Source organism: Pongo pygmaeus, chromosome 19, assembly GCF_028885625.2.
Source record: "Pongo pygmaeus isolate AG05252 chromosome 19, NHGRI_mPonPyg2-v2.0_pri, whole genome shotgun sequence".
NCBI classification, from domain to species: domain Eukaryota; kingdom Metazoa; phylum Chordata; class Mammalia; order Primates; family Hominidae; genus Pongo; species Pongo pygmaeus.
Window position 1 is genome coordinate 3,895,882 of NC_072392.2, and position 15,363 is coordinate 3,911,244.

Sequence of the window (15,363 nt, forward strand, 5' to 3'; positions counted from 1 at the left end):
AATTCTTCCTAGGATTCTGAAATTTGGATTAAGTTATAGAACAGTGGCTGGCTTACAAGCAATTGTGAGAATTTATTTTTAATAATCAATCCAAACAGATGACACAGACATGACTCACTTTTAAGAGATGTCACAATTTCTTATTTGGGTCAGAGGAGAGAAGGTAAGAAGTTAAAAAGGACACAACTTAGAGAAAAGATCACAATATAAGACAGGAAGCTTCTAACCCACAGGCCTAACTACTTATTTGCTAGGGGTGAGACACAAAGACTCTACCTCCCTAGGCCTCAGTTCCTTTGAGCAAAGAACACTTCTTTTGGCCCAGGAAAGCATTAGAAGAAATGAGATAAAACATGAAGCATTCCGGCTCCCTGAACGAAATAAGCCCAGAAAGCAATCACAGAATTGTGATTATTTCCAAAATGCTATGTGTAAAGCAAGGTTATAATGGTATAAAATTGGAAACAACCCAAATGTCCAAGAATGAGGGGTAGGTTAAAATTACGGATTTTTTTTTTCTTTTTTTTTTGAGATGGAGTCTTGCTCTGTCACCCAGGCTGGAGGAGTGCAGTGGCACAATCTCGGCTCACTGCAACCTCCGCCTCCTGGATTCAAGTGATTCTCCTGCCTCAGCCTCCCAAGTAGCTGGGATTACAGGCATGCGCCACCACGCTCGGCTAATTTTTGTATTTGGTAGAGACGGGGTTTCACCATGTTGGCCAGGCTGGTCTTGAACTCCTGACCTCAAGTGATCTGCATGCCTCAGCCTCCCAAAGTGCTGGGATTGGAGGCGTGAGCCACCGCACCCAGCCAATTATGGCATATTTTTACAACACTAAATAAGGATATTCATGAATATAACCACTCTAAAAAATTACAAAAGAACATGCAAAGACTATCAACATTTTTGTAAAAAGATATGTATAGATATATGTGAACAGATACATACAGCTCTATTTTTTAGGAAAAAAGGTGTGTATATATGTGTGCATATATGTGTGTGCATGTAAACCATACACACACAAATATATGGAAAGGTCTGCAAGGATCCACACCAAGGCAGTCACAGTAAGAATCCCTGGGTAGTAGAATTTGAGTATTTTTGTTTATATTTTTCTAATTTTCCAATAAGAAAATGGGAATAAAATTATTTTTAATGGGCCAGCGCAGTGACTCATGCCTGTAATCCCAGCACTGTGGAAGGCCGAGGCAGGTGGATCATGAGGTCAGGAGTTCGAGACCAGTCTGTCCAACATAGTGAAACCCCGTCTCTACTAAAAATACAGAAAATTAGGCGGGTATGGTGGTGTGCACCTGTAATCCCAGCTACTCGGGAGGCTGAGGCAGGAGAATTGCATGAACCCCAGAGGTGGAGGTTGCAGTGAGCTGAGATTGCACCACTGAACTCCAGCCCAGGTGATAATGCGAGGCTCTGTCCCAAAAAAAAAAAAAAAAAAAAAGAAAAGAAAAAAAAAAAGAAAAAAACATATATATTACACATATAAGCATACACAATATATAAATATATATAAACATATATAAAAACATATATTATATATGTATGTTTATATATATATGTTTTTATATATATATATATTTATAATCCCAACATTTTGGGAGGCCAAGGCAGGAGCATAAAGGCCAGGAGTTTGAGATCAACCTGGCCAACACAGTGAGGCCCCATTTCTACAAAAAAGTGTAAAGAAATTAGCCAGGCATGGTGGTGCATGTCTAAATTCCAGCTACTGAGACTGAGGCAGGAAGACTGCTTGAATCCAGGAGTCTGAGGTTACAGTGAGCTATGACTGTACCACTGCACTCCAGCCTGGGTGACAAAAAGAGATCCTGTCTAAATATATATATATGTTTTGTTTTGTTTTTAATGAAAAAAATGATTTCACTGCTCTTCTATAATTTCTTTCTTTTTTTTGGTTTGAGATGGAGTCTTGCTCTGTCACCCAGGCTGGAGTGCAGTGGCGTGATCTCGGCTCACTGCAGCCGTACCCTCCTGGGTTCAAGCAATTCTTCTGCCTTAGCCCCCAAGTGGCTGGGATTACAGGTACCCACCCCCACGCCTGGATAATTTTTGTATTTTTAGTAGAGACAGGGTTTCACCATGTTGGCCAGGCTGTTTTCGAACTCCTGATCTCAAGTGATCCACCTGCCTTGGCCTCCCAAAGTGCTGGGATTACAGGCGTGAGCCAGCATGCCCCGACCCTTTTCTATAATTTCTACAACACTTAAAGAATGAAATAATGACCACTTTTGTGTACGTCCTAAGAAGTAAATCGAATCTCAAAAACTAACAGCCTCTTCACTTCAAAGTAAAAAATACTACTCCCTTGCTTTTCCCTATCCCCTCAGTTCTGTTGGACTTACAGAGCTGACTGACGTTGGCATTTTCCAGCAGCGTCACATAGCCAGTGACATTGCTGGGGATGTGCACATCTCGGACTTCCTGAAGATCGCTGGCATTCCTCCCCACAGCTACTGTCACCTGCTGTGGCATGTAGCTCTGGTCAGTGGCAGCCACTGCAATGGACAGGTGCCTAAGCACAACATCTGGCTTCATTTTTAAACTGGAAAACACAAAAAGCAGAAATTACAATTGTTTATAGGAGTCAAGAACTGACAGGATCCAGAAGTCCCATCTCAAAGAGCTTACATTTGATATACCCAAAGACTGGTTTTCCTAATAGCAACTAACTTGAAATGCTGGCTATGAGTTTCAAAGTCCTTCTGACCTTGACCTTCCCACATTTTTAAAAGACCTTTCAGTTCAAGATTAATCTTACGATTCCTTTTAAGCTATTTGTACAGAAAGAAAGAACAGTATGAACATTCTAACAAAATCTCTTCACCTAGCAAAAAAACTAATTTTAAACTGCATACAAAAAACTGAGTACATTCTCTCATCTATAAATTAGATGTCTAAAGGTCAAATGTGTCCTCTAAGAGAAAACAATACAATTATTTCTGGCACTTAATTCTACCAATTGGAATTAGCCTGTTTTCTGAGGGGAGAGGTGAAAATTTCAATAGTAGCTTCAGAGCTTCCAGAAATACCACTGTTTATTGTCATCAGCTCCACTCCAGGATTCTTGACCATACCATTTCTTCTCCTAAAGTGACCAACTCAGTTACATACAGTGAATTTCAAAAATGTATATAGAAAGAGGCCAGGCACAGTGGCTCATACCTGTAATCCCAGCACTTTGGGAAGTTGGGAGCTTGAGACCAGCCTGCCAACATGGTGAAACCCTGTCTCTAGTAAAAATACAAAAATTAGTTGAGTGTGGTGGTGGGCAGCTTTAATCCCAGCTGCTCAGGAGGCTGAGGCAGGAGAATCACTTGAGCCTTGGAGATGGAGGTGCAGTGAACAGAGATCATGCCACTGCACTCCAGCCTGGGCGTCAGAGCAAGGCTCCATCTCAAAAAAAAAGTATAGAAAGGGACCGGGTGCAGTGGCTCACACCTATAAGCTCAACACTTTGGGAGGCCAAGATAGGAGGATTAAGCCTAGGAGTTTGAGACAAGCCTGGGCAATGTAGTGAGGCCCCATTTCTACAAAAAAAGTATAAAGAAATTAGCCAGGTATGGTGGCGCCTGCCTAAATCCCAGCTACTGAGACTGAGGCAGGAAGACTGCTTGAACCCAGGAGTCTGAGGTTACAGTGAGCTATGACTGCACCACTGCACTCCAGCCTGGGTGACAAAAATAAGATCCTGTCTTAAAAAAAAAAAAAGTAGAGAAAGGATATTTCAAAATACAATCACATGTAAGTACTTGCTCTTTGTGGTATTAATTTTCCTGAGAAACTAGTGAAAAAAGATATGAAATCAGTACTAATCTAAAATTAATCAAATGTTATTTCCTCCTTTAAAATATCAGGGAAATTATCAGTTTATGAATATATAAGCCAGGTTACATGGTTTTACATGATTCATTTTACTGATTCTTAAGGCATCTTCATAGATAGCCCCTTGAAATACAAAGAGTAGGCAGTTAAGAAGAAAACATTCCAAAATTTAAAAAATAAAAAAGTATTATATACCACCCACCGAATCCAGTGTGAACAGGCACTGCCATCTGACTGCCAGTAGGATGAGGTTTCTCCATTTGTCATCTTGTCAATGTCTGCAGAGTTGGAGGATGTTTCTATATAAGCATAGCACTTTGCTACTGACTTGAGTTTATCCATCTCTGGACTTCTAGTTAGATCTCCAGGGCTTTCTGTAGGGGAAACCAGAGTTGATTATATGACATCCCTTTCACAAAGGGAAAAAAAGAGTCATTTAAAATATCTAACAGAAATACGCTTGGTACTCTGGCCCTAGAAACACAAATCTTCCTTAAAATCTCCTTCCAGATCCTTTTGTAGTTCATCAGGGCCATGAGCGGGTTTTCACGCACATGTGTCAAATGTGCCTCCCTCAAACTGTTACGTCGTTGGCATATTACCTGACGTGAAAATCGTATGTCACCTTCCAAAGAACCCAGTGGCCAAGGATTACCCCATTGTCTCATATCAGTGCAATTCTTTAATCACTGATATATTTGCAAAACCATGGCAAAAAGAAAATGGTAAATTACGGTTTGAGTTTACATTTTTTAAATAATGAGTGACACTTTTTAAGCTGCTTGCTTCTGAGTACAGTCTGGTCCTGCCCTCTTCCATGTTCCTCTGGGTTAATTCATACATTTTCTATACATGATCAAAAGTATATATAAACATACATATAATAGCTAACATTTACTTGAGTGTTTACTATAACCCATGCGATTTTTTTTGTCGAGATTTTTTTGAAAGGGTCTCACTCTGTTCCCAGGCTGGAGTGCAGTGATGTGATCACAGCTCACTGCAGCCCCGATCTCCTAGGCTCAAGTGATCCTCCTGCTTCACTCTCCCAAGTAGCTGGGACTACAGGCGTGCACCACCACACCTGGCTAATTTTAAAAAATTTTTTGGAGAGATGCGGTCATCCCTGTGTTGCCCAGGCTGGTGTCAAACTCCTAGCTTCAAGTGATCTTCCCACTTTGGCCTCCCAAAGTACTGGGATTATAGGCATCAACCACCGTGCCTGGCCATGCGCTTTTTATACATTCCTTATGTATTAATTCATTTTAAAAATAAAGAAACTGGCCGGACTCAGTGGCTCACACCTGTAATCCCAGCACTTTAAGAGGCCAAGGCAGGCGGATCACTTGAGGTCAGGAGGTCGAGACCAGCCTGGCCAACATGGTGAAACCCCATCTCTACTAAAAATACAAAAACCAGCCACGCATGGTGGCACGTGCCTGTAATCCCAGTTACTCAGGAGGCTAAAGCACAAGAATTGCTTAAACCTGGGAGGCGGAGGTTTCGGTGAGCTGAGATCACACCATTGCACACCAGCCTGGGAGACAGAGTGAGACTCCGTCGCAAAAAAATAAATAAAATAAATAAACTAAGGAACACAGAGTTAAATGATTGCCCAAGGGTAGAGTTACTAAAAAATTTAGTCAATTGTGTCTTTAATATGTTACAAAATTTATTTTTGTTACCCAGAATGTCACTTGTTTTTGACTCTGCTTATATTTTTTTTTGCTGTGAGCAAAGTTAAATTTTCATACAGACTAATTTATTAATCTTTTCTTTCATAGATTCTGGGTTTCATGCCTTGCTTAGAAAGGCTGTTCCATATTTTACAAGGTGGAACTATTTTCTTCCAATATTTTTAGCATTTTATTTTTAGTTGAACTTTTTGATCATCTGAAATTTATTTTAGTGAATGGAATGTATTAAGAATCTAGTTTCGGCCGGGTGGTGGCTTACACCTGTAATCCCAGCACTTTGGGAAGCCAAGGTGGGTGGATCATCTGAGGTCAGGAGTTTGAGATCAGTCTGACCAACACGGTGAAACCCCGTCTCTACTAAAAATACAGAAATTAGCCAGGCGTGGTGGCACATGCCTGTAATCCCAGCTACTCAGGAGGCTGAGGTAGGAGAATCGCTCGAACCCAGGAGGCAGAGGCTGCAGAGATCGTGCCATTGCGCTTCAGCCTGGGAAACAAGAATGAAACTCAGTCTCCGAAAAAAAAAAAAAAAATCCAGTTTTATTTTTTCTTCAAATGGCAAACTAGGTGCCCTAACTCCATCTGTTGGCAGTTCACCTTTCCATCCTGATTTATAACGCTGACTTTATCTGGTACTATGTTCTCACATGTATATCGGGTCTATGCCTGGGCTCTGTTATGTTCCACAGACCTATCTATACACATCATGAACTTCTGTTGCCATCTCCAAGTGAGTCTGTGGTAGCTTCCTTCATTTATCCAGCAAATAGTCACTGAATACCTACCATGCAACAGGCACAGTGCAGGAATGAGGAAGCAGACAAGACAGACAACACACAAGTGAATCAATAATGCTACAACTTCAGGTAACAATAAGAGTGATTTCCACCATTAAACCTGCAAAGGTGACCCTGACCAGGTGGGGGGTAGGGGAGGTGTTAATTAGATAAAGCAGAAAGGCATCCCTCAAGTCACATATGAGCAGAGAATTGAATGATGAGAAACCAGCCGTGTTAGGAAGAAAGGGAATGAGGAGAAAGATCACATTCTTACGTTACAAACTCATGACTCTGTATTTTCAGAAACAAAGGCAGGGAAAAGAATTGGCTCATTTTACCAATACAACAGTTAGAAGAAATCATCAGAGTATTTTCAGGAGAACCCCCCAGCACACATACCCTTCTCCTTTTGTACCAGCTGATCCAGAGCCTCCTTCAGCACGGAAGACCGCATGGTGCACACGGTATTGCAGTGCTCCAGCATCGGGTAGGGCATCACCGCGCTGGAGAGCCGATTGCGATGCAGGAAGCGCAGTATCATTGACGAGTGACTATCAAGGCCCTCCTTCGACTCCGAAAATATGTCTGTGAAACCTAAACAGACAAAATCCATTTTTGGTGTTTCGGGGAAGCCACAATAGTTTCCACATCCCCGGCATGGTGGCCTATCTGAATTGGCTAAATTAAAAGCAGTCATTAACAATCTTCATTGATATTTTCAGTTTTAATTGTTTAAAAATCTAAGTTTTAAAGAAATGAACCAGTAGCATTCTGAACTTAAGAATTAATTTAGCTGGGTGCAGTGGCTCACGCCTGTAATCCCAGCAGTTTGGGAAGCCGAGGCAGAAGGATGACCTGAGGTCAAGAGTTTGATACCAGCCTGGCCAACATGGTGAAACCCCATCTCCACTAAAAATACAAAAAAGTTAGCTGGGCGCAGTGGCAGGTGCCTGTAATCCCAGCGACTTGGGAGGCTGAGACAGGAGAATCGCTTGAACTCAGGAGGCGGAGGTTGCAGTGAGCCCAGATCACGCCACTGCACTCCAGCCTGGGCAACAAGAGTGAAACTCCATCTCAAAAAAAAAAAATAATAAATAATAATAATAATAATAATTTAATTTTAGTTGAAAAGAATTTTAGAAGACTTAGAATAATGATTATTTGTTTCAATCCAAACTTCAAAAATGTATAAGCACTTAAACACTAATAGATGTTTTTAAGGAAGTCTTGTATATAGAATACAGGGTACAAATAATGTTCAGTGCATTAAGAGTAAAAACATAACTGCTTTTACACTAAGATACTAAGACAATGATAATGACAATACAACCACTACCATTACCACAGTTTCCAGCAGCATTTTACAACCAATAAGGTGCTTCCACATACATCATATTCCATCCTCACAGTAAGGTGAGGGGGGAGGCACAGAAGGTACAGCTATCCTTTTTAACAACTGAGGAAAATGAGGCTCAGGTGACACACCAAGATGTCAACTGATAATAGGAAACCCCCCATGGGCCATCGGTACAGGCTGGGAGAGAGAAAGCAGGGTGACAGGAGTGGAAACTATGGGCATTTACTTGTGCCTTCAGGACCTGCTCAAGCCCAATCACGTATCTATCACTTCGATTTGATGATGGAATGCTGCTGTGCACACCCAACTTTAGGCTGGATGGGTGAGAAAGCACCCAGTTCATGGCAGGCAGTTCAGGTCACACGGTAAATTGCTGACCCATAGTCAAATGTTCAGTTTCTACCAAGGCCCAGAACTGTCTCTCAAAAGAAGAGTAGTTATCTGCAAAAGACGGTAGGGCCTTGCTCCAAAATCCTAAAGGCCTCTGCTGTGATTCACCTATGGGGGTCTGCCAAAGGCTCCAAACAGCATCCCTGTCTGCCACTGACACCTCAAGCACCATTGAATCTGCTGAGTCATATGACCCAAGCGGCAGAGCAGCCTGTACAGCAGCCTAGACCTGTTTCAGAGCTACCTCCTGTCCTGGACCCCTCTCAAAACTGGCAGCCTTTCGGGTCACTGGATAAATGGGCCAAAGTAACACACCAAAACGAGGAATGCATTGCCTCCAAATCCAAGTTGGTCTACTAGGTGTTGTACCTCTTTCTTGGTTGTAGGAGGGGCCAAATACAGCAACTTATCCTTTATCTTAGAAAGAATATCTTGACAGCCCCACACCACCGGACCCTTAAAATTTCACTGAGGTAGAAGGTACCTGAATTTATTTCAGACTTATTTCCCACCCCCGGCACACAAATGTCTCACCAATAAGTCCAGTGTGTTTGCTACTTCTCACTCACTGAGTCCAATCTGCATAATGTCATCAATGTAATGTACCAGTGTGATATCTTGTGGAAGGGAAAGTGATCAAGATCTCTGCAAACAGTATTATGACGCGAAGCTGAAAAGTTGATATATCTGAGGTAAGACAGTGAGGGTATATTGCTGGCCTTGCCAGCTAAAGGCATATTGCTTCTGGTGGGCCTTATGGACAGGAATGGAGAAAAGGGCATTTGCCAAATCAATGGCTGCATACCAAGTATAAGGAGATGTGTTAATTTGCTCAAGCAATGAAACCACATCTGGTACAGCAGCTACAATCGGAGTCACCACTTGATTAAGCTTACGATAATCCACTGACATCCTCCAATATTCATCCGTCTTCTGCACGGGCCAAATAGGAGAGCTGAATGGGAACATGGTGGGAATCACCACTTCTGCATCTTTCAAGTTCTTGATGGTGGCACCAATGTCTGCAATCCCTCCAGGAGTGCGATATTGTTTCTGATTTACTACTTTTCTAGGTAGAGCCAGCTCTGATGGCTTCCATTTGGCCTTTCCCACCGTAACAGCTCTCACCCTACTGGTCAGGGAGCCAACATGGGGATTCTGCCAGATGCTAAGTATGTCTCTTCCAGTTATGCACTGGGTCCCATTCTTTCCCAATCAATGCCCTCATTTTAACAGTAAATACCTGCTGAGACTGAGCACGCACCTTTCATTGGAGGTCAGCCACTCACATGACATGAGCTTGTGTCTGATTTTCCACAATTTCAGCCCTTTGTCTAAAGGAGGTTAAGACTCTCACCCAGGGCAATCTTGGAAGATGTGAGGCTAAGTAAGCATTTCTGGAGACAGAATCCTTGAGCTCATCCTCTTCTTTCATCACTTTGTCCAGCAAACTTAGGAGCACCAACCAACTTCATTATAGTCCTTGGTTCTCCATATATGGCCAAAGGTATCATGTATGGAGTCACTAAACTCCTTGATTCTCAAGAGAGGTGAATTGGGAATATCAAGTGCATTTATTCTGCACAACTCTCTTAACAGTTCACGCCAAGGACTATCAGCATTCTCCATACTATTAGAGGTAGACTCCTTAGCATTTTTGGGTCTAATCAGATTAAACAGCCAACTCCCAAAACTACAAAACCAACTAAAGGAATCCATCCTTAAAATTCTCTTCCTCAAAGGCCGGGCGCTGTAGCTCACGCCTGTAATCCCAGCACTTTTGGGAGGCCATGGCGGGCAGATCATGAAGTCAGGAGTTCCAAGAGCAGCCTGGCCAACATGGTGAAACCCCGTCTCCACTAAAAATACAAAAATTATCTGGGCGCGGTGGCGGGTGCCTGTAATCCCAGCTACTTGGGAGGCTGAGGCAGGAGAATTGCTTGAATCCAAGAGGCAGAGGTTGCAGTGAGCCGAGATTGCGCCACTGCATCCCAGCATGGGTGACAGAGCAAGACTCCATCTCAGAAAAAAAAAAAAAAATGTTCCTTTAGAACCCCTTCTGGTATCAAAATCTGTATAAGTCAGTGCTCTCCAGAGGGACAGAAATAATAGGATATATGTATATATAAAAGGGAGTTTATTAAGGAGAACTGGCTCACACAATCACAAGGCAAAGTCCCATGACAGGCCGTCTGAAAGCTGAGGAAGAAAGAAGCCAGGAGTGGCTCAGTCTTTTTCTTAGCTGACTCCACAGTAATACCTGAGCTTCATATTTAGGATACGGCTGATGCTGCACTGATTTGCTCAAAACCTATGTGAAAAAACAGATTTGGTGCAGTGGCTCACGCCTGTAATCCCCACATTTCAGGAGGCCAAGGTAGGTGGATTGCCTGAGCTCAGGAGTTCAAGACCAGACTGGGCAACATGGCTAAACGCTGTATCTATGTTAAAAACAAAACAAAAACTTGTCATATAATGGAAAAAGTGTTTTCATATGATGAAACATTTGGTAAATTAATATAGCCTTCAGTAAATGAATTCCAAGCCTCATGAATTTGGAAAAGGTACTGTTCTCTTTTCTTAAACGCTTAAGCACCAACACCATGAGATACAAAAGGAACTAGTTTTAGTGCAGACGAAGGTTAGAAACTAAAAATTCCCACCACCAAAGCAACTTCAGCTTACAAAGGTTCATTCCAAGACTGATGAATTGGGTGCTGATGAAAAGTTTTGAGCAGGAAGTCCTAAGTCATGAGCCTGCTATGTAAGTGCCTTGAGATTTGGACCCTGACGTTTTCTCAATCTCAACCCCCATTTCAGCAGTCACCCAGCACAACAGTGCACTACGAATTATCTGTTGGTGGATTCCGTGGTCTCAATCCCTTTGCTTTCCTCCCCAAAACTGTCTGAGGTGTCCAAATAAAGATCCTGATGCTATCCACATGCTGGTAATGCAAAAGTGGAGTAGTATGTAAACGCTAAGATAAAAGCTGGCTAAAGACAATTCAAGCCGGGTGCAGTGGCTCACGCCTGTAATCCCAACACTTTGGGAGGCCAAGACGGGTGGATCACTTGAGGTCAGGAGTTCAAGACCAGCCTCTGGACAATATGGTGAAACCCCATCTCTACTAAAAACATAAAAATTAGCCGGATGTGGTGGCAGGTGCCTGTGCTCCCAGCTACTCGGGAGGCTGAGGCACAAGAATCACTTGAACCCAGGAGATGGAGGCTGCAGTGAATGGAGATCTCGTTGCACTCCAGCCTGGGTGACAGAGCAAGACTCTGTCTCAAAAGAAAAATAATAATAATAATTTTAATTGCCATGAGACTAGGGAAAAAGTTAACATGTATACAATTACATAATTAAAGACAACCTGAGGGAGAATGGAAACATACACTTTTTTTTTCTTTTTTTTGAGACAGGGTCTTGCTCTATCACAGGGCTGGAGTACAGTGGCGTGATCACGGCTCACTGCAGCCTCAACCTCCTGGTCTCAAGCAATCCTCCTGCCTCAGCATCCCCAGTAGCTGGGACCAATGGTGCATACCACCATGACCTGCTAATTTTTTTCTTAAGAGATGGGGTCTCACTATGTTGCCCGGGCTGGTCTCAACTCCTGGCCTCAAGCAATCCTTCCACTTCAGCCTCCCAAAGTGCTGAGATTACAGGCATGCGCCACCATGTCTGGCTGGAAATATACATTCTTCATTAATATACGGAAACTATCCTTCCCTAGCTCAATACATCACTCAGCAGTCAGTAAGCCAGAGGGGTCAAGAGCAATTAGATTTACATTTATGTGTCTATCAAATCTATTTTACCTCCATTGCTGCCCTAGTGACCCTAAGTATTATGACACCAAGTGCACAGAGCAGGAAAAGTGCTGAGGTAAAATAAACCAAGACTGAAAGGAAAATGTACAAAGTTTCTTTCTCTTTCAAACACAACTGTCTTCTCACTAGAAAAAATAAATGTTAATTTTATTATGATTCTGTCTTTACGTGTAAGTCTGAGCTCTCAAAAAAAAAAACATACAAAAACACAGGCCATGTCTTTTCTTTTTTTTTTTCCCAGAAGGAGTTTCGCTCTTGTTGCCTAGGCTGGAGCGCAATGGCGTGATCTCAGCTCACTGCAACCACCACTTCCCAGGGTTCAAGTGATTCTCCTGCCTCAGCCTGCTGAATAGCTGGGATTACAGGCATGAGCCAACACGCCCAGCTAATTTTTGTATTTTTAGTAGAGATGGAGTTTCTCCATGTTGGTCAGGCTGGTTTTGAACTCCTGACCTCAGGTCAGGAACTCCGCCCACCTCGGCCTCCCAAAGTGCTGGGATTACAGGCATGAGCCACTGTGCCCCGCCAGCATTGCTTAATTTTAAGCTATTTTTATTCTTACTTAAATTTCTGAATATAGTAGTCCTCCCTTATCCACAATTTCAGTTACCTGTGGTCAATAAAGACCCCAAAATAGGTGAGTATGGTACAGATACTGTGGGACAGAGAGAGAGAGAGAGGGGCCACATTCACATAATTTTTATTTTAGTATATTGTTATGATCATTCTATTTTATTGTCAGCTATTGTTATTGACCTCTTCTTCTTTTTTTTTTTTTTTTTTCTGAGATGGAGTCTCGCTTTGTCGCCCAGGCTGGAGTGCAGCGGTGCGATCTCAGCTCACTGCAAGCTCCGCCTCCCGGGTTCACGCCATTCTCCTGCCTCAGCCTCCCGAGTAGCTGGGACTACAGGCGCCCGCCACCATGCCCAGCTAATTTTTTTGTATTTTCAGTAGAGATGGGGTTTCACTGTGTTAGCCAGAATGGTCTCAATCTCCTGACCTCGTGATCCGCCCGCCTAGGCCTCCCACAGTGCTGGGATTACAGGCGTGAGCCACCGTGCCCGGCCTGACCTCTTCTTATTATGCCTAATTTATACATTAGAATGTATCATAAATATATATATATATATATATATATATATATATATCAGAAAAATATATAGTATATATAGGGTTGGGTACTATCCTTGGTTTCAGGCACCCACTGGGGGTGCTGGAACATCTCCCGCATGGGTAAAGAGGGACTACTGTAATAGCTTTCTAAAAAAACCACTAAGTGCTTACCACATGCCAAAAAAAATGCCCCAAATGTGAGGACAGAGCAGAAATAAGACAGAAGGTCCCTGCCCTCATGGAACTATAGTACAGGAATGAAGACAAACACTTTACTAATAATTGAATAATGAATTGATCAATTACAATGGTAATATGTTGCAAAAAAGAGTGCAGGATGCTAAGAGAATGAACAGTGAAGGCCAAGGAGGGCTTCGGTAGTGAGATAAAGAGATCCAGTAAGGAGGGTGGCCGCGTGACAAGGGTTCATGTTATAAAAAAACGGTAGAACTGCTTAGCCACCACCGTACTGGGGGAATGAAGGAGGTGACTACACGAAACGCTAATTCAGATCAGGAGCCTAATGAACACTGTTGGGGGAATTTACTGCGTGTGGCCACAATTTTGCCTAATATCAATCAGTAGTATAGCAAAGATCACTTTAGTTCTAACAGTACCTAGACGGATGCCTCACCTGGAACCAGAGAGCAGGCCTGTAGTTGTCTGATGATGTGGCTCAGCTCCCCCTGAAGATTAGCTCCACTGGAATTCTTGAGGGCCTCCAACATGTTCTCGGCATCAACTGTCCCATCACCCTCGGCATCAAACTGGGCAAAGGCCTACAAGATAAGAGATGCAAGAAAATCAGGGCTGTTTCAAGTAACTGTTTCTTTTATTTCAAATTCTCAAAACCAGTGATTTATTTATTTTTGGTTGCAGGGAGAAGAGTCCACATATATCAACCAAAGATAAATTTAGAACAGGAACTCATTGTGCTCTGTAGGATGTATGTACGCAAGTACACACGTATACGCAATTTTATCATCCTATTTGTATTCCAATCTATATTCCAAGAGAGTAACCATTTAGTAATCCAAGAGAATAATTATGTAGTAAGTCTCCTCCTCACTAAATAATTTCAGAAGGAAGCAGCCACTGTGAAGTTTTTCAACTGGTTGTGAAGTGCCAGAATATAAAGAATTGGCTTAGAACAGCACCTCGACTTTGGCTGGGCTTTTTCTTTTCCCTTTTTGAGACACAGTTTCACTCTTGTCGCCCAGGCCGGAGTGCAGTGGCGCGACCTCAGCTCACTGCAACCTCCGCCTCCCGGGTTCAAGTGACTCTCCTGCCTCAGCCTCCTGAGTAGCTGGGATTACAGGCACCTGCCACAACGCTCAGCTAATTTTTTGTGTGTGTGTTTTCAGTAGAGATGGGGTTTCACCATGTTGGCCAGGCTGGTCTCGAACTCCTGACCTCAGGTGATCCGCCCACCTCAGCCTCCCAAAGTGCTGGGATTACAGGTGTGAGCCACCATGTCCACCTGGGCTTTTTCTTTTAAACACTCTTTGGACACAAGAGCTAATTTGGTTTATCTGTTTCACAGCCCTGTTTTCACTAACCTTTAATTGTAATCTAACTTGCCTCTTGCCCATGTTGGGCCATCTGGGGAACCTGGTACAGTAGAGATTTGGTTTAAATCTGCTCTATCACTACTCTGCTATGTGACCTTACCTAAGTTTCTTTACCTCCATAAGCCACAGCTGCTTGATCTGAAAGATGGAGCAAATATTGTCAAATTCACAGGCTGCTGCCTGGATTAAGTAACATTTGAACAGAGCCCAGTACAGTGAAAGCACATCAGCCCTGTAGTGTTCCCCTTCTCCTTTCTAACCTCACCCTCTGGTGTCCCTGACCCCCTTCCCTTACATCCTACAAGACTTACCTCACTTAGCAACTGCCCTCTCTCCCCAGATTTCAGTCCCTTCCTCAACAATGCCTTCTGTCCTCCTGCTGATACACTCACTCATACATCGCTCTCACCATGCAATACTTCAGTAGTCTTCAAGCCCCTTTCCAAGTAACCCTCTCCCTTTCTTAAAACTCCTGCCCCTTTTTCTTATTTCTCTTCTCCATGAAATAGGAAAACATCCTACTGAGGTTTCATGACTAACATAAATACCCCTATTTCCATCAGAGACCTCTGAACAATGCAGTGTTTAAGAGGAACAAATGCAAATTCCTGTATTTGAGTCCAAAAACCGTGGGCATAAATGCAGTATGGGGGACAGTGAGCTTAGAAGCAGCATGGAAATTTTTGCCTCTGTTCAACCTTGTAAGATTAACCAAAAAGTCAATAGGATCAAAGACTACACTAATCAAGGTCTAACATTCAAA

General features: G+C 42.8%; 1 protein-coding gene and 1 non-coding gene across 2 annotated transcripts in view; one reads left to right on the forward strand and one right to left on the reverse strand.

Annotated features, from left to right (window-relative positions):
* Positions 1 to 15,363, reverse strand: part of ZZEF1 (zinc finger ZZ-type and EF-hand domain containing 1) — a 137,884-nt gene that overhangs the window by 104,339 nt on the left and 18,182 nt on the right. The window contains exons 2-5 of the mRNA XM_054459311.2: positions 13,664 to 13,808; positions 6,735 to 6,929; positions 4,062 to 4,233; positions 2,380 to 2,579 (exon numbers count right to left, since the gene is read on the reverse strand). Coding sequence (XP_054315286.2) covers positions 2,380 to 2,579; positions 4,062 to 4,233; positions 6,735 to 6,929; positions 13,664 to 13,808 — 712 coding nt within the window. The remainder of the gene's footprint in view (positions 1 to 2,379; positions 2,580 to 4,061; positions 4,234 to 6,734; positions 6,930 to 13,663; positions 13,809 to 15,363) is intronic.
* Positions 4,370 to 4,472, forward strand: LOC129018541 (small nucleolar RNA U13). The gene has a single exon (XR_008495358.1). It is a non-coding gene; the product is annotated as a small nucleolar RNA U13 (small nucleolar RNA).